General features: G+C 44.3%; 1 protein-coding gene across 3 annotated transcripts in view; it reads left to right on the top strand.

Annotated features, from left to right (window-relative positions):
• Nucleotides 1–14,950, top strand: part of nck1b (NCK adaptor protein 1b) — a 124,036-nt gene that overhangs the window by 64,288 nt on the left and 44,798 nt on the right. For all 3 annotated transcript variants that reach the window (XM_042298650.1, XM_042298649.1, XM_042298651.1), the window contains one exon: nt 1,401–1,641. In XM_042298650.1, the coding sequence (XP_042154584.1) occupies nt 1,416–1,641 (226 nt within the window). In that variant the 5' untranslated portion in view covers nt 1,401–1,415. The remainder of the gene's footprint in view (nt 1–1,400; nt 1,642–14,950) is intronic.

Raw genomic sequence — 14,950 nt, 5'->3', positions numbered from 1 at the left:
CCCCATAGAGACTGCCAGAGGACCGGACAGCATGCCCTCCGGTTTGACACACTGAACTCTGTCTGCAAAGTAATTGGTGAACCAGGCAAGGCAGTCATCCGAAAAACCGAGGCTACTGAGTCTGCCGATAAGAATATGGTGATTGACAGAGTCGAAAGCCTTGGCAAGGTCGATGAAGACGGCTGCACGGTACTGTCTTTTATTGATGGCGGTTATGATATCGTTTAGTACCTTGAGCGTGGCTGAGGTGCACCCGTGACCGGCTCGGAAACCAGATTGCACAGCGGAGAAGGTACGGTGGGATTCGAGATGGTCAGTGACCTGTTTGTTGACTTGGCTTTCGAAGACCTTAGATAGGCAGGGCAGGATGGATATAGGTCTGTAACAGTTTGGGTCCAGGGTGTCTCCCCCTTTGTCTCCCCCTTTTATACCCTTTTATACAGACGTACTGGGGCATGGCAAGTTATCATAATTACTATGATCCCGTTTGAGAACTAAAATCACAATCCTATCATCATAAAAACATTCTCTTTATTTTTGATATTTTCTACACAACGTAAAGGATGTATACCTGATATGTAAAAGCTCTTCAAGTTGCAATGTTTTCGTTATAATGTCTTTATACCAATTTTAATGACGTCACAAAATAGACGTACATTTTCCATCTCTCATCATTCCCAACATTAGGATGTTGAAATATATTGTCCCAGTGTTCATTGATTGATGTTGAAGTTTTGGGCGGCAAACTCTTCTGTAACACAGAGATGTTCCATTCACCCATTCACTAGACACCAGAAAGGAGTCGTCTACTGCATTACAATTTACGATGGACGTGAGGTGTCATAAAACCGCCACATCAATCTCCCCCTGTAGACACTGATCCACTGTCCTGATCTGATCCTCACAGGAGAGGCATGACACAGGTGTGCCAAGCTTGTAGTGTCATACCCAAGAAGACTCAAGGCTGTAATCGCTGCCAAAGGTGCTTCAACAAAGTACTGAGTAAAGGGTCTGAATACTTATGTTAATGTGATATTTCAGTTTGTTTATACATTTGCAAAATGTTCTAAAACTAGTTTTTGTTTAGTCATTATGGGGTATTGTGTGTAGATTGATGAGGGGAAAAAACAATTTAATCAATTTTAGAATAAGGCTGTAACGTAACAAAATGTGTGAAAGGTGATTGGGGTGTTGTTGCTGGTTGGAGTTTAAATGATCCTGACATGTACCTCATCCCTGTTCCCCAAGTCCAAGACGACAGAACTAAACTGTATATCTTCTCTCTCTCTCAGGTCCTCAGGTCCAAGATGACAGCACTAAACTGTATATATTCTCTCTCTCTCAGGTCCTCAGGTCCAAGATGACAGAACTAAACCTTATATCTTCTCTCTGTCTCTCAGGTCCAGAGGTCCAAGATGACAGAAGAGGTGATTGTCATCGCCAAATTTGACTACCTGGCTCAGCAAGACCAGGAGTTGGACATTAAGAAGAACGAGCGGCTGTGGCTGCTGGACGACAGTAAGTCCTGGTGGAGGGTCCGCAACGCCACCAACAAGACCGGCTTCGTACCCTCCAACTACGTAGAGAGGAAGAACAGCGCCAGGAAGGCATCCATCGTCAAGAACCTCAAAGACACACTAGGTCAGAACTGTCCTAACCTTAACCTCAGTTACACTAGGTCAGAAACTGTCCTAACCTCAGTCACACTAGGTCAGGAACTGTCCTAACCTTAACCTCAGTCACACTAGGTCAGGAACTGTCCTAATATTTTCATATTCAACCTCAGTCACACTAGGTCAGGAACTGTCCTAACCTTAACCTCAGTCACACTAGGTCAGGAACTGTCCTAATATTTTCATATTCATATTTTTTCCTGTGTTACAGATGCGACACAGTTGGCTGATTGGTAAATATTTTTTATGGGGACAGGGTAATAAAAACACTATACTGACAGCTGATAGTAAAACTGTAGTACTTAGAGATGGTCCCTTCTCTGTAACAAATACTATACTGACAGCTGATAGTAAAACTGTAGTACTTAGAGACGGTCCCTTCTCTGTAACAAATAATATACTGACAGCTGATAGTAAAACTGTAGTACTTAGAGACGGTCCCTTCTCTGTAACAAATACTATACTGACAGCTGATAGTAAAACTGTAGTACTTAGAGACGGTCCCTTCTCTGTAACAAATACTATACTGACAGCTGATAGTAAAACTGTAGTACTTAGAGACGGTCCCTTCTCTGTAACAAATACTATACTGACAGCTGATAGTAAAACTGAAGTACTTAGAGACGGTCCCTTCTCTGTAACAAATACTATACTGACAGCTGATAGTAAAACTGTAGTACTTAGAGACGGTCCCTTCTCTGTAACAAATAATATACTGACAGCTGATAGTAAAACTGTAGTACTTAGAGACGGTCCCTTCTCTGTAACAAATAATATACTGACAGCTGATAGTAAAACTGTAACAAGTACTTACTGAGCTGATAGTAAAACGGTCCCTTCTCTGTAACAAATACTATACTGACAGCTGATAGTAAAACTGTAGTACTTAGAGACGGTCCCTTCTCTGTAACAAATACTATACTGACAGCTGATAGTAAAACTGTACTTAGAGAGTACTTAGATAGTAAAACGGTCCCTTCTCTGTAACAAATACTATACTGACAGCTGATAGTAAAACTGTAAAAAGTACTTAGAGACGGTCCCTTCTCTGTAACAAATACTATACTGACAGCTGATAGTAAAACTGTAGTACTTAGAGACGGTCCCTTCTCTGTAACAAATACTATACTGACAGCTGATAGTAAAACTGTAGTACTTAGAGACGGTCCCTTCTCTGTAACAAATACATTTAAGAAATGTATAGAGGTAATGTTCTTTTCCATCGTGAAGGAAATTGATTGTCCTCTGGAGTTAAGGAAGTTAGGAACCCGTCCAGATCACGAAGCAATCGTCTGTATCGTCGTTCCAATATTAGACATGATCTTTGTAAGGATTATTTTCATAAATTAAATCCAATTTGAATTTCTCCATGAAGAGATGTGTGTAGTTTGGCGATAATGTGTTTCCCATCCCTGTTCCAAGGGTCTGGAGGTCAAATGTCAAATAGAAAAGAGTTTTTAGTGAGAACTAGTTGCTCAAGCTGAATGTTATCATTTGTTGGCATGTCGCTGGTTGGAGAGGAAGAACTAGAGGGCCACCATACCTCCATCATTCAGAATTGTAGTCCTTCACTTATATTGTGTATATTTTGTAGTTTCGTTAGAAAGTCAGTGGTGTCTTTTTAAATTGCATGACATCTGTTTGACTAATGGATGAATGTGAGAGTCCACATCAGACTGTTTTTCAGTTAGGGAGCCGGTACCTGAAACGACAGGTCTTAATGGAGGGTCTGATTTGTCAACCTTAAACAGGACCATAAAAGGATTGAAACTGGAGGTTTTGGGACAAAGATATTTACATTTCTGTTCTGTCAACCATTTATTTTGTAGTCCTTTATCGAGGACTTTTTATTCACTTCGATTTTATAGTTGGATGTATCATCAAACATCTGTTTATTGTAAATAAATAAATCATAATAATTCAATGTAAATACTATAAATGTTTAATATACATGTTACTATTAGGAATCACTAACCCCACCTCCCTTATCTGATCATGAAGTCATCAGAGCATTTGTTCGACCCCTGGATGGTTGTAAATGTGGACACTCACTGCGTCTCTGTAGTTAGTTGTCATTTCTCATTTTGACTTGAAAGGGTGTTTGTAACTGTATATGTTACAAAGGAAAACCCTTTGCTTAAAACATCCGTTCACTAGAAAGCTGTTTATCTGATGAGTTAGAAACTTGAAATATCTAGGAGTTTGGATGAGAACTTCATTAGTCCTGTTGAGAATCTGGAGAAGAAGATTGAGTTGAGAAAAGGTTTTATTACGGACATAAGGCTGGGTTTTTCCTTCCATAAGAGTTGCTACCTGTCTGTCTTGGACTACAGTAATTTATATGCAGACCTCAGGCACTACCCTGAAGGCACATGATGCTGTGTTTCACACAGCTCTTAGGTTTATTGTCTACCTACACCATAAATACAGGGCATTCGCAAAGCATTCAGACCTGCACATTTTGATATGTTACAGCCTTATTCTAAAATGGATTTCATTGTTTTTTCCCTCATCAATCTACACACAACACCCCATAATGACAATGCAAAAATAGGTTTTTAGAATTTTTTTGAAATTTATATTTACAAAAAAAAGAACACTGAAATATTGCATTTGCATAAGTGTTCAGACCATTTACTCAGTACTTTATTGAAGCACCTTTGACAGTGATTACTGCCTCGAGTCTTCTTGGGTATGACGCTACAAGCTTGGCACTCCTTTGTTGAGTTTCTCCTCTTCTTCTCAAGCTCTGTCAGGTTGGATGGGGGGCATCGCTGCAGAATTTCTTTGGTATCCTTCCCCAGATCTGTGCCTCGACACAATCCTGTCTCGGAGCTCTACGGTCAATTCCTTCAACCTCATGGATTGGTTTTTGCTCTGACATGCACTGTCAACTGTAGGACCTTCTATAGACAGGTGCTTGCCTTTGCAAATCATGTCCAATCAATTGAATTTACCACAGGTGGACTCCAATCAAGTTGTAGAAACATCTCAAGGATGATCAATGGAAACAGGATGCACCTGAGCTCAATTTCGAGTGTCATAGCAAAGGATCTGAATTTTATTTTTATTTGCAAACATTTCTAAAAAACTGTTTTTGCTTTGTCATTATGGGGTGTTGTGTGTAGATTGATTGGGGGAAAATACAATTTAATCCATTTTAGAACAAGGCTATGATGTAACAAAATGTGGAAAAAGGGAAGGAGTCTGAATACTTTCCGAATGCACTGCATCTCTCTCTTTTCTCTCTCCTCTCTCCATCTCCTCTCCCTCTCTCTTTCTCTCTCTCTGTCAGGTCTCTGCTCAGTCTCTCTCTCTCTGCCAGCTCTCAGCTCAGTCTCTCTCTCTCTCTGCCAGCTCTCAGCTCAGTCTCTCTCGCTCTCTGCCAGCTCTCAGCTCAGTCTCTCTCTCTCTCTGCCAGCTCTCAGCCCAGTATCTCTCTCTCTCTCTCTCTCTCTCTCTCTGCCAGCTGTCTCTCTCTCTCTCTCTCTCTCTGCCAGCTCTCAGCTCTGTCTCTCTCTGCCAGCTCTCAGCCCAGTCTCTCTCTCTCTCTGCCAGCTCTGTCTCTCTCTCTCTCTCTCTGCCAGCTCTGTCTCTCTCTCTCTCTCTCTCTCTCTCTCTGACAGCTCTGTCTCTCTCTCTCTCTCTGACAGCTCTGCTCTCTCTCTCTCTCTGCCAGCTCTGTCTCTGCCAGCTCTCAGCTCTGTCTCTCTCTCTCTGCCAGCTCTCAGCTCTGTCTCTCTCTCTCTGCCAGCTCTCAGCTCTGTCTCTCTCTCTCTGCCAGCTCTCAGCTCTGTCTCTCTCTCTCTGCCAGCTCTCAGCCCAGTCTCTCTCTCTCTCTGCCAGCTCTGTCTCTCTCTCTCTCTGACAGCTCTGTCTCTCTCTCTCTCTCTCTCTCTGACAGCTCTGTCTCTCTCTCTCTCTCTGACAGCTCTGTCTCTCTCTCTCTCTCTCTCTGCCAGCTCTCTCTCTCTCTGCCAGCTCTCAGCTCTGTCTCTCTCTCTCTGCCAGCTCTCAGCTCTCAGCTCTGTCTCTCTCTCTCTGCCAGCTCTCAGCTCTGTCTCTCTCTCTCTGCCAGCTCTCAGCTAAGTCTCTCTCTCTCTGCCAGCTCTCAGCTCAGTCTCTCTCTCTCTGCCAGCTCTCAGCTCAGTCTCTCTCTCTCTGCCAGCTCTCAGCTCAGTCTCTCTCTCTGCCAGCTCTCAGCTCAGTCTCTCTCTCTCTCTGCCAGCTCTCAGCTCAGTCTCTCTCTCTCTCTGCCAGCTCTCAGCCCAGTCTCTCTCTCTCTGCCAGCTCTGTCCCAGTCTCTCTCTCTCTCTGCCAGCTCTGCTCTCTCTCTCTCTCTCTCTCCCAGCTCTCTCTCTCTCTCTCTCTCTGCCAGCTCTCAGCTCTCTCTCTCTCTCTCTGCCAGCTCTCAGCTCTGTCTCTGTCTCTCTCTCTCTCTCTCTCTCTCTCTCTCTCTCTGCCAGCTCTCAGCTCTGTCTCTCTCTCTCTGCCAGCTCTCAGCTCTGTCTCTCTCTCTCAGCTCTCAGCTCTCTCTCTCTCTCTGCCAGCTCTCAGCTCTCTCTCTCTCTCTGCCAGCTCTCAGCTCTCTGTCTCTCTCTCTCTCTGCCAGCTCTGCTCTCTCTCTCTCTCTCTGACAGCTCTGTCTCTCTCTCTCTCTCTCTCTGACAGCTCTGTCTCTCTCTCTCTCTCTCAGCTCTGCCAGCTCTCAGCTCTGTCTCTCTCTCTCTGCCAGCTCTCAGCTCTGTCTCTCTCTCTCTCTCTCTGCCAGCTCTCAGCTCTGTCTCTCTCTCTCTGCCAGCTCTCAGCTCTGTCTCTCTCTCTCTGCCAGCTCTCAGCTAAGTCTCTCTCTCTCTGCCAGCTCTCAGCTCAGTCTCTCTCTCTCTGCCAGCTCTCAGCTCAGTCTCTCTCTCTCTGCCAGCTCTCAGCTCAGTCTCTCTCTCTCTGCCAGCTCTCAGCTCAGTCTCTCTCTCTCTCTCTGCCAGCTCTCAGCTCAGTCTCTCTCTCTCTCTGCCAGCTCTCAGCTCAGTCTCTCTCTCTCTCTGCCAGCTCTCAGCTCTGTCTCTCTCTCTCTGCCAGCTCTCAGCTCAGTCTCTCTCTCTCTCTGCCAGCTCTCAGCTCTGTCTCTCTCTCTCTGCCAGCTCTCAGCCCAGTCTCGCTCTCTGCCAGCTCTCAGCTCAGTCTCGCTCTCTGCCAGCTCTCAGCCCAGTCTCGCTCTCAGCTCAGTCTCGCTCTCTGCCAGCTCTCAGCTCAGTCTCGCTCTCTGCCAGCTCTCAGCTCAGTCTCGCTCTCTGCCAGCTCTCAGCTCAGTCTCGCTCTCTGCCAGCTCTCAGCTCAGTCTCGCTCTCTGCCAGCTCTCAGCTCAGTCTCGCTCTCTGCCAGCTCTCAGCTCTCTGCCAGCTCTGCCAGCTCTCAGTCTCGCTCTCTGCCAGCTCTCAGCTCAGTCTCGCTCTCTGCCAGCTCTCAGCTCAGTCTCGCTCTCTGCCAGCTCTCAGCTCAGTCTCGCTCTCTGCCAGCTCTCAGCTCAGTCTCGCTCTCTGCCAGCTCTCAGCCCAGTCTGTCTTTGTTGGCTTTTTTTTAGACCACATTGTTGCTTTGATATCCACCACAGGACAGGAAGAGATGGTTCTCTGTGTTGGACCAGCCGGTTAGGCTAGCTACTGTTGACTAAGCTCCTCAGCATTGTGGACCTGAAGGCTACCGTAGTAGCAGACTGACTGACTGGCACAGATGAGTTTTTTCTACTTTGTGGTTGTGAATGACCGTTTGATAATGAGCTAACGTCTGACCGCTCTATTCTGAAGGAACTGAAGGACTTGTTTGGCTGGTGATAAACATGGGGAAACTTTGTAACACTTTATTAAGAAAACAGGAAGATCCCCTCATCTGTGATCGGAGCAATCAAGTGTGTGCGGCGTGACTGCTGAGGGTAAAATCTTTGCGTCCTCTGATAAGAATGTTACAACAACAGGAAGAGGGCTCTTGAGTCATAGACACACAGCACAGCAACTATTGAGACTACTGACATGTAGCCCGATGTGATGTATAGCTTGAGCACATACAGCCTACACTGAAAACAACTGAGCCGGGTGACTGGAGCCGGGTGACTGGAGCCGGGCGACTGGAGCCGGGCGACTGGAGCCGGGCGACTGGAGCCGGGCGACTGGAGCCGGGTGACTGGAGCCGGGTGACTGGAGCCGGGTGACCACAAAATGTAGAACATGTCATATTTCGGAGATTCTCTAGCTACATTCCAGCTGTAGATTCGCACGGCTGTGGATTCGCACGGCTGTGGATTCGCACGGCTGTGGATTCGCACGGCTGTGGATTCGCACGGCTGTGGATTCGCACGGCTGTGGATTCGCACGGCTGTGGATTCGCACGGCTGTGGATTCGCACCGCTGTGGATTCGCACCGCTGTGGATTCGCACGGCTGTGGATTCGCACGGCTGTGGATTCGCACAGCTGTTGTATGAATGTTCTGAATGAGTGAAGCTAGGTGTAGGATATGAGTGTTGTGTGTTTCGGGGCCACAGCTGTGTTTTTTGTTTTTATTTCTCCTTTAATTAACCAGGTAGACCAGATCACCTTTATTTAACCAGGTAGACCAGATCACCTTTATTTAACCAGGTAGACCAGATCACCTTTATTTAACCAGGTAGACCAGATCACCTTTATTTAACCAGGTAGGCTAGTTTAGAACAAGTTCCCTTTATTTAACCAGGTAGACCAGATCACCTTTATTTAACCAGGTAGACCTTTTTTAACCATCACCTTTATTTAACCAGGTAGACCAGATCACCTTTATTTAACCAGGTGGCTAGTTTAGAACAAGTTCCCTTTATTTAACCAGGTAGACCAGATCACCTTTATTTAACCAGGTGGCTAGTTTAGAACAAGTTCCCTTTATTTAACCAGGTAGACCAGATCACCTTTATTTAACCAGGTAGACCAGATCACCTTTATTTAACCAGGTAGACCAGATCACCTTTATTTAACCAGGTAGACCAGATCACCTTTATTTAACCAGGTAGGCTAGTTTAGAACAAGTTCCCTTTATTTAACCAGGTAGACCAGATCACCTTTATTTAACCAGGTAGACTAGATCACCTTTATTTAACCAGGTAGGCTAGTTTAGAACAAGTTCCCTTTATTTAACCAGGTAGACCAGATCACCTTTATTTAACCAGGTAGGCCAGTTTAGAACAAGTTCTCATTTACCCCTGAGACCTGGCCAAGATAAAGCATAGCAGTGTGAGCAGACAACACAGAGTTACACATGGAATAAATAACTGTACAGTCAATAATACAGTAGAAAAATCTATATACAGTGTGTGGAAATTAAGTACGGAGGTGAGGCAATAAATAGGCCATAGTGGAGAAATAATTACAATTTAGCAAATAAACACTGGAATGATAGATGTGCAGAAGATGAATATGCAAGTAGAGATACTGGGGTGCAAAGGAGCAACAACAACAAAAATAACATGGGGATGAAGTAGATAGATGGGCTATTTACAGATGGGCTATGTACAGGTGCAATGATCTGTGAGCTGCTCCGACAGCTGGAGCTTAAAGTTAGAGAGGGAGAGATGAGTCTCCAGCTTCAGTGATTTTTGCCATTTGTTCCAGTCATTGGCAGCAGAGAACTGGAAGGAAAGGCAGCCGAAGTTGGTGCTGGCTTTGGGGATGACCAGTGAAATATACCTGCTGGAGCGCGTGCTATGGGTGGGTGTTGCTATGGTGACCAGCGAGCTGAGATAAGGTGGGGCTTTAGCTAGCAGGGTCTTGTAGATGACCTGGAGCCAGTGCGTTTGGCGACGAGTATGAAGCGAGGGCCAGCCAACGAGAGCATACAGGTCACAGTGGGTGGGTAGTATATGGGGCTTTGGTGACAAAACTGATGGCACTGTGATAGACTACATCATCATACATTCGCTATAAATCAAAGTTTATTTGTCACGTGCGCCGAATACAACAGGTAGACCTTACAGTGAAATGCTTACTTACAGGCTCTAACCAATAGTGAGGAGAAAAAAAAGTGTGTGTGCCTGTGTGTGTGTGTGTGTGTGTGTGTGTGTGTGTGTGTGTGTGTGTGTGTGTGTGTGTGTGTGTGTGTGTGTGTGTGTGTGTGTGTGTGTGTGTGTGTGTGTGTGTGTGTGTGTGTGTGTGTGTGTGTGTGTGTGTGTGTGTGTGTGTGTGTGTGTGTGTGTGTGTGTGTGTGTGTGCCTGTGTGTGTGTGCCTGTGTGTGTGTGTGTGTGTGCCTGTGTGTGTGTGCCTGTGTGTGTGTGCCTGTGTGTGTGTGCCTGTGTGTGTGCCTGTGTGTGTGCCTGTGTGTGTGTGTGTGTGTGTGTGCCTGTGTGTGTGCCTGTGTGTGTGCCTGTGTGTGTGCCTGTGTGTGTGCCTGTGTGTGTGTGTGCCTGTGTGTGTGTGTGTGCCTGTGTGTGTGTGTGCCTGTGTGTGTGTGTGCCTGTGTGTGCGCCTGTGTGTGTGTGTGTGCCTGTGTGTGTGTGTGTGCCTGTGTGTGCCTGTGTGTGTGTGTGCCTGTGTGCGTGTGTGCCTGTGTGTGTGTGCCTGTGTGTGTGCCTGTGTGTGCCTGTGTGTGTGTGTGTGCCTGTGTGTGTGTGTGCCTGTGTGTGTGTGCCTGTGTGTGTGTCTGTGTGTGTGTGCCTGTGTGTGTGTGTGTGTGTGTGTGTGCCTGTGTGTGTGTGCGTGTGTGTGTGTGTGCCTGTGTGTGTGTGTGCCTGTGTGTGTGTGTGCCTGTGTGTGTGTGTGTGTGCCTGTGTGTGTGTGTGCCTGTGTGTGTGTGTGTGTGTGTGTGTGTGTGTGTGTGTGTGTGCGTGTGCCTGTGTGTGTGCCTGTGTGTAAAGTAAAGAAATAAAAGAACAGTAAAAAGACATTTGAAAAAAGAGTAGCAAGGCCATTTACAGACACTGGTTAGTAAGGCTGATTGAGGTAGTATGTAAGAGTAGCAAGGACATTTACAGACACTGGTTAGTAAGGCATATATGCTGAACAGAGAGTAGCAGCAGCGTAAAGAGGGGTTGGTGGGTGGCGGGACACAACGCAGATAGCCCGGTTAGCACTGGTTGGTCAGGCCAATTGAGGTAGTATGTACATGTAGATATGGTTAAAGTGACTATGCATATATGATAACCAGAGAGTAGCAGCAGCGTAAAAAGAGGGGTTGGGGGGGTTGGGGAGGCACACAATATTCCGGGTAACCATTTGGTTACCTGTTCAGGTGTCTTATGGCTTGGTGGTAAAAACTGTTGAGAAGCCTTTTGGTCCTAGACTTGGCACTCCGGTACTGCTTGCTATGTAGTAGCAGAGAGAACAGTCTGACTGGGGTGGCTTTGACAATACCATTTTTAGTGCCTTCCTCTGACACCTCCTGGTGTAGAGGTCCTGGATGTCAGGCAGCTTTGCCCCAGTGATGTACTGGGCCGTACGCGTTACCCGACTGGAGGCTGTTGCATGTTCTGCAGACAAATCGATTAACTTCCCTCAGCACTCTTGTAAAACCCAGAATACAACCAGAATACAACCAGAATACAACCAGAATACAACCAGAATACAACCAGAATACAACCACACTTCAGATTTGGTCCTCTTAGAAGGCTGAAAAATCTCCTGAGCTCAGCGTGTGTACCTGAGCGCTGTCACTGATTTCCACCATGTTTTCACACAAAACCCACATTGCTGCGTCCGACTGTTGCCAACTTTGGTTGATGCTGGACAGTATTTACCGTTTCTCAAACCGTGGAAATCAAACACGGTTTTAATGAAACTCCTGTACGGATGAACAACTGTAATAATAATTACAATAATAACACTAATAATAATAATTACAATAATAATACTAATAATAATAATTACAATAATAACACTAATAATAATAATTACAGTAATAACACTATAATAATAATTACAATAATAACACTAATAATAATAATTACAATAATAACACTAATAATAATTATAATAATCAGTAAATTACTGTTTACTTGGCAAATCAAATGTATTTATATAGCCCTTCGTACATCAGCTGATATCTCAAAGTGCTGTACAGAAACCCAGCCTAAAACCCCAAACAGCAAGCAATGCAGGTGTAGAAGCACGGTGGCTAGGAAAAACTCCCTAGAAAGGCCAAAACCTAGGAAGAAACCTAGAGAGGAACCAGGCTATGTGGGGTGGCCAGTCCTCTTCTGGCTGTGCCGGGTGGAGATTATAACAGAACATGGCCAAGATGTTCAAATGTTCATAAATGACCAGCATGGCCCAATAATAATAAGGCAGAACAGTTGAAACTGGAGCAGCAGCACGGCCAGGTGGACTGGGGACAGCAAGGAGTCATCATGTCAGGTACTCCTGAGGCATGGTCCTAGGGCTCAGGTCCTCCGAGAGAGAGAGAGAAAGAAAGAGAGAAAGAGAGAATTAGAAAGAGCACACTTAAATTTACACAGGACACTGAATAGGACAGGAGAAGTACTCCTGGTTAGTTGCTGTGTGGTTCAGGTCTGGAGACTGGCTAGGTCTCTCCAGGACCTTGAGATGCTTCTTACGGAGCCACTGCTTAGTTGCCCTGGCTGTGTGTTTCAGGACGTTTCTTTTTTTGCTGAGTTTAGATATTTGGCCCTTGCTCCTTCGCCCATGAGTATTTTTTGTTTTTCCTCTGGGTTTAATAAGTAACATTTTTTAATAAATGTAGTAATTTCTGTGAATAATGAACCTCCTTGGTGAGGAATATTTCTCAGAGTAAAGGAGAAAGTGCATTTCTGTTTTTACCTCCCCTGTTGTGCAGTGACCACATACACACTCCTCTTTGGGTAGCCATGTCGTTTTATGTCTGCCGGTTTCTATTGCCAGTCGGTGGTCACTCAGCCTGTACTTGGTAAGGATCTCTCTCTGCTTCGTATCTCTGACAGAGTAGTAGAGATTTTGTTTGGTTTTTCCAACGTTGTAAAGATGAGTCCTTTGATTGGTTCATGATTTTGTTTATTGGAATTCTTTCTTTTGAAGTAGTGCTGCTGTCAGCTTGGTTGGTGAGGTCCAACACCAGCTGACTGAGAGGGCTCGTTTCTGGGCTCAGCTCTTGGGTTTGAAGTGCTTTATATACTTGAATTTAGGCAAAAAAATGTTATGATCTTTTCTGTATTTTCATTACCACTGGAAAACAGCCCAATTCTGCCCTACATTAGTTGGTCTATTTCTCTGGACAGAATTCTGCATGTAGTGCTTCAACTGGATGTTTGTGCCACATTTTAAGGTCCAGTTTATTGAGTGGCCCCCAAACCTCACTTCCGTAAATAGCTAATGGTAGGATTACACTGTCAAATATTTTGGTCCAAATTCTAATTGGGATGTTGATTTTGAATAACTTGTTTTTTATTTTTATTTTATTTATTTTTTATTTTATTTTTTATTTATTGGTCACAATTCAAAATGCTACAGAAAACCTTTCGCAAGTTGCTGTTTACGCAAATTCCTCTGTAATATTGGGGTCTGATTTGTCTCCACTTTTGTTGATAGTGGAGATGAGCCCCTGGTTCCAGACATCTGGGAAGTAGACAGAAGTTAAAACCATGTTGAACAGTTTAAACACAGCATTTTGCAACTCAGGTGTGCTGTTTTTCAGCATTTCATTTCTGATGTTTTCTAGACCACAAGCCTTCTTTGGTTTTATAGGTTCCAGGTTTTCATTTAGTTCCTGTTGGGTTATTGGTTAATCGAATGGATTTTGGTTGTTACATGTTTGTTGTATGTCTTTTTGTGAGATGTGTTTGTATAGATTACCAAAATAAGTTTTCCAAATTCCTTCATCTTTGTCGTGTTTAAATTGTTCCACATGTCCCAGAACTGATTTTGGTCAATTGCGTTTTCAATTTCATCAAGTGTCTTGTTGGTATAATTCAATTTCTTGTGTTTCAGTGTTTGTTTCTACTGTTTCAGAGTTTCACAGTATTCATATCGTAGCTCTGGGTTGTTTTGCTGCTTATGTTTTTCATTTGACATTTGTCTTAGGTGTTTTCTAATTGTTTTACATTCGTTATCAAACCATTTTTCAGAACCGTTTTGTTTTTTGTGCTTTTGATGCTTTTGGCGACCTGTATAGAGTTCATCCTTTATTTGAGTTTAATGTGTCAATGAATCCCCCTGCACTGCTCATCTGCACGATTGGTTCATGTTGTACAGTTTATTGGGCTGTTTTTTTTAAATGAATATTGCTGGTTCATTTCTTCAGAAACACGTTGATCTGACTATGATCTGACAATGGTGTCTGTGGTCTGACATGGACCCCTCCTCCGTTTAGTACATTCAAATCATTCACTGTCAGTGATGGCATAATCGACTACACTTGTCCCAAGAGCTGAGCAGTAAGTAAAGCGACCTAAAGAGTCCCCTTTGATTCTACCATGAAGCATGTACAGGCCTAAGGCTCGACAGAGATGCACTAACTCCTTCCCGTTTCTGGTCAGGACTGTTTCTATTATGTATAATAGAACTACTGTACAAGGAGGGTGGTTACCTCCCTCATCAGAACCTGTTCTCACATTGACATCTCCACAAAGAAGCGCTGAAATGTAATGATTTCTGTCTGGAGATTATCCAAAAACAGCAGATGTTAATGTTCACATACACATGGTTATCAGATGTTAATGTTCACATACACATGGTTAGCAGATGTTATTGGTCACATACACATGGTTAGCAGATGTTATTGGTCACATACACATGGTTAACAGATGTTATTGGTCACATACACATGGTTAGCAGATGTTATTGGTCACATACACATGGTTAGCAGATGTTATTGGTCACATACACATGGTTAACAGATGTTATTGGTCACATACACATGGTTAACAGATGTTATTGGTCACATACACATGGTTAGCAGATGTTATTGGTCACATACACATGGTTAGCAGATGTTATTGGTCACATGGTTAGCAGCTGTTATTGGTCACATGGTTAGCAGCTGTTAATGTGAGTGTAGCAGAATGCTTGTTCTTCTAGTTCCTACAGTGCAGTAATATCTAACAAGTAATCTAACAATTCCCCAACAACTACCTAATACACACAAATCTAAAGGGGTGAAGGAGAATATGTACATATAAATATATGGATGAGCGATGACCGAGCGGCATAGGCAAGATACAGTAGATGGTATAAAATACAGTATATACATACGAGATGAGTAATATAGGGCTTGTAAACAAGGATGCTGTCCTGAGGTGGGTCTGGTCTGGTAAATCTGTGCTGTGTTGGGCTG

Source organism: Oncorhynchus tshawytscha, linkage group LG16 (genome assembly GCF_018296145.1).
Source record: "Oncorhynchus tshawytscha isolate Ot180627B linkage group LG16, Otsh_v2.0, whole genome shotgun sequence".
NCBI lineage: Eukaryota > Metazoa > Chordata > Actinopteri > Salmoniformes > Salmonidae > Oncorhynchus > Oncorhynchus tshawytscha.
Note: the sequence above shows the minus strand (reverse complement) of the source record. Positions and strands in the feature narration are given on the sequence as shown.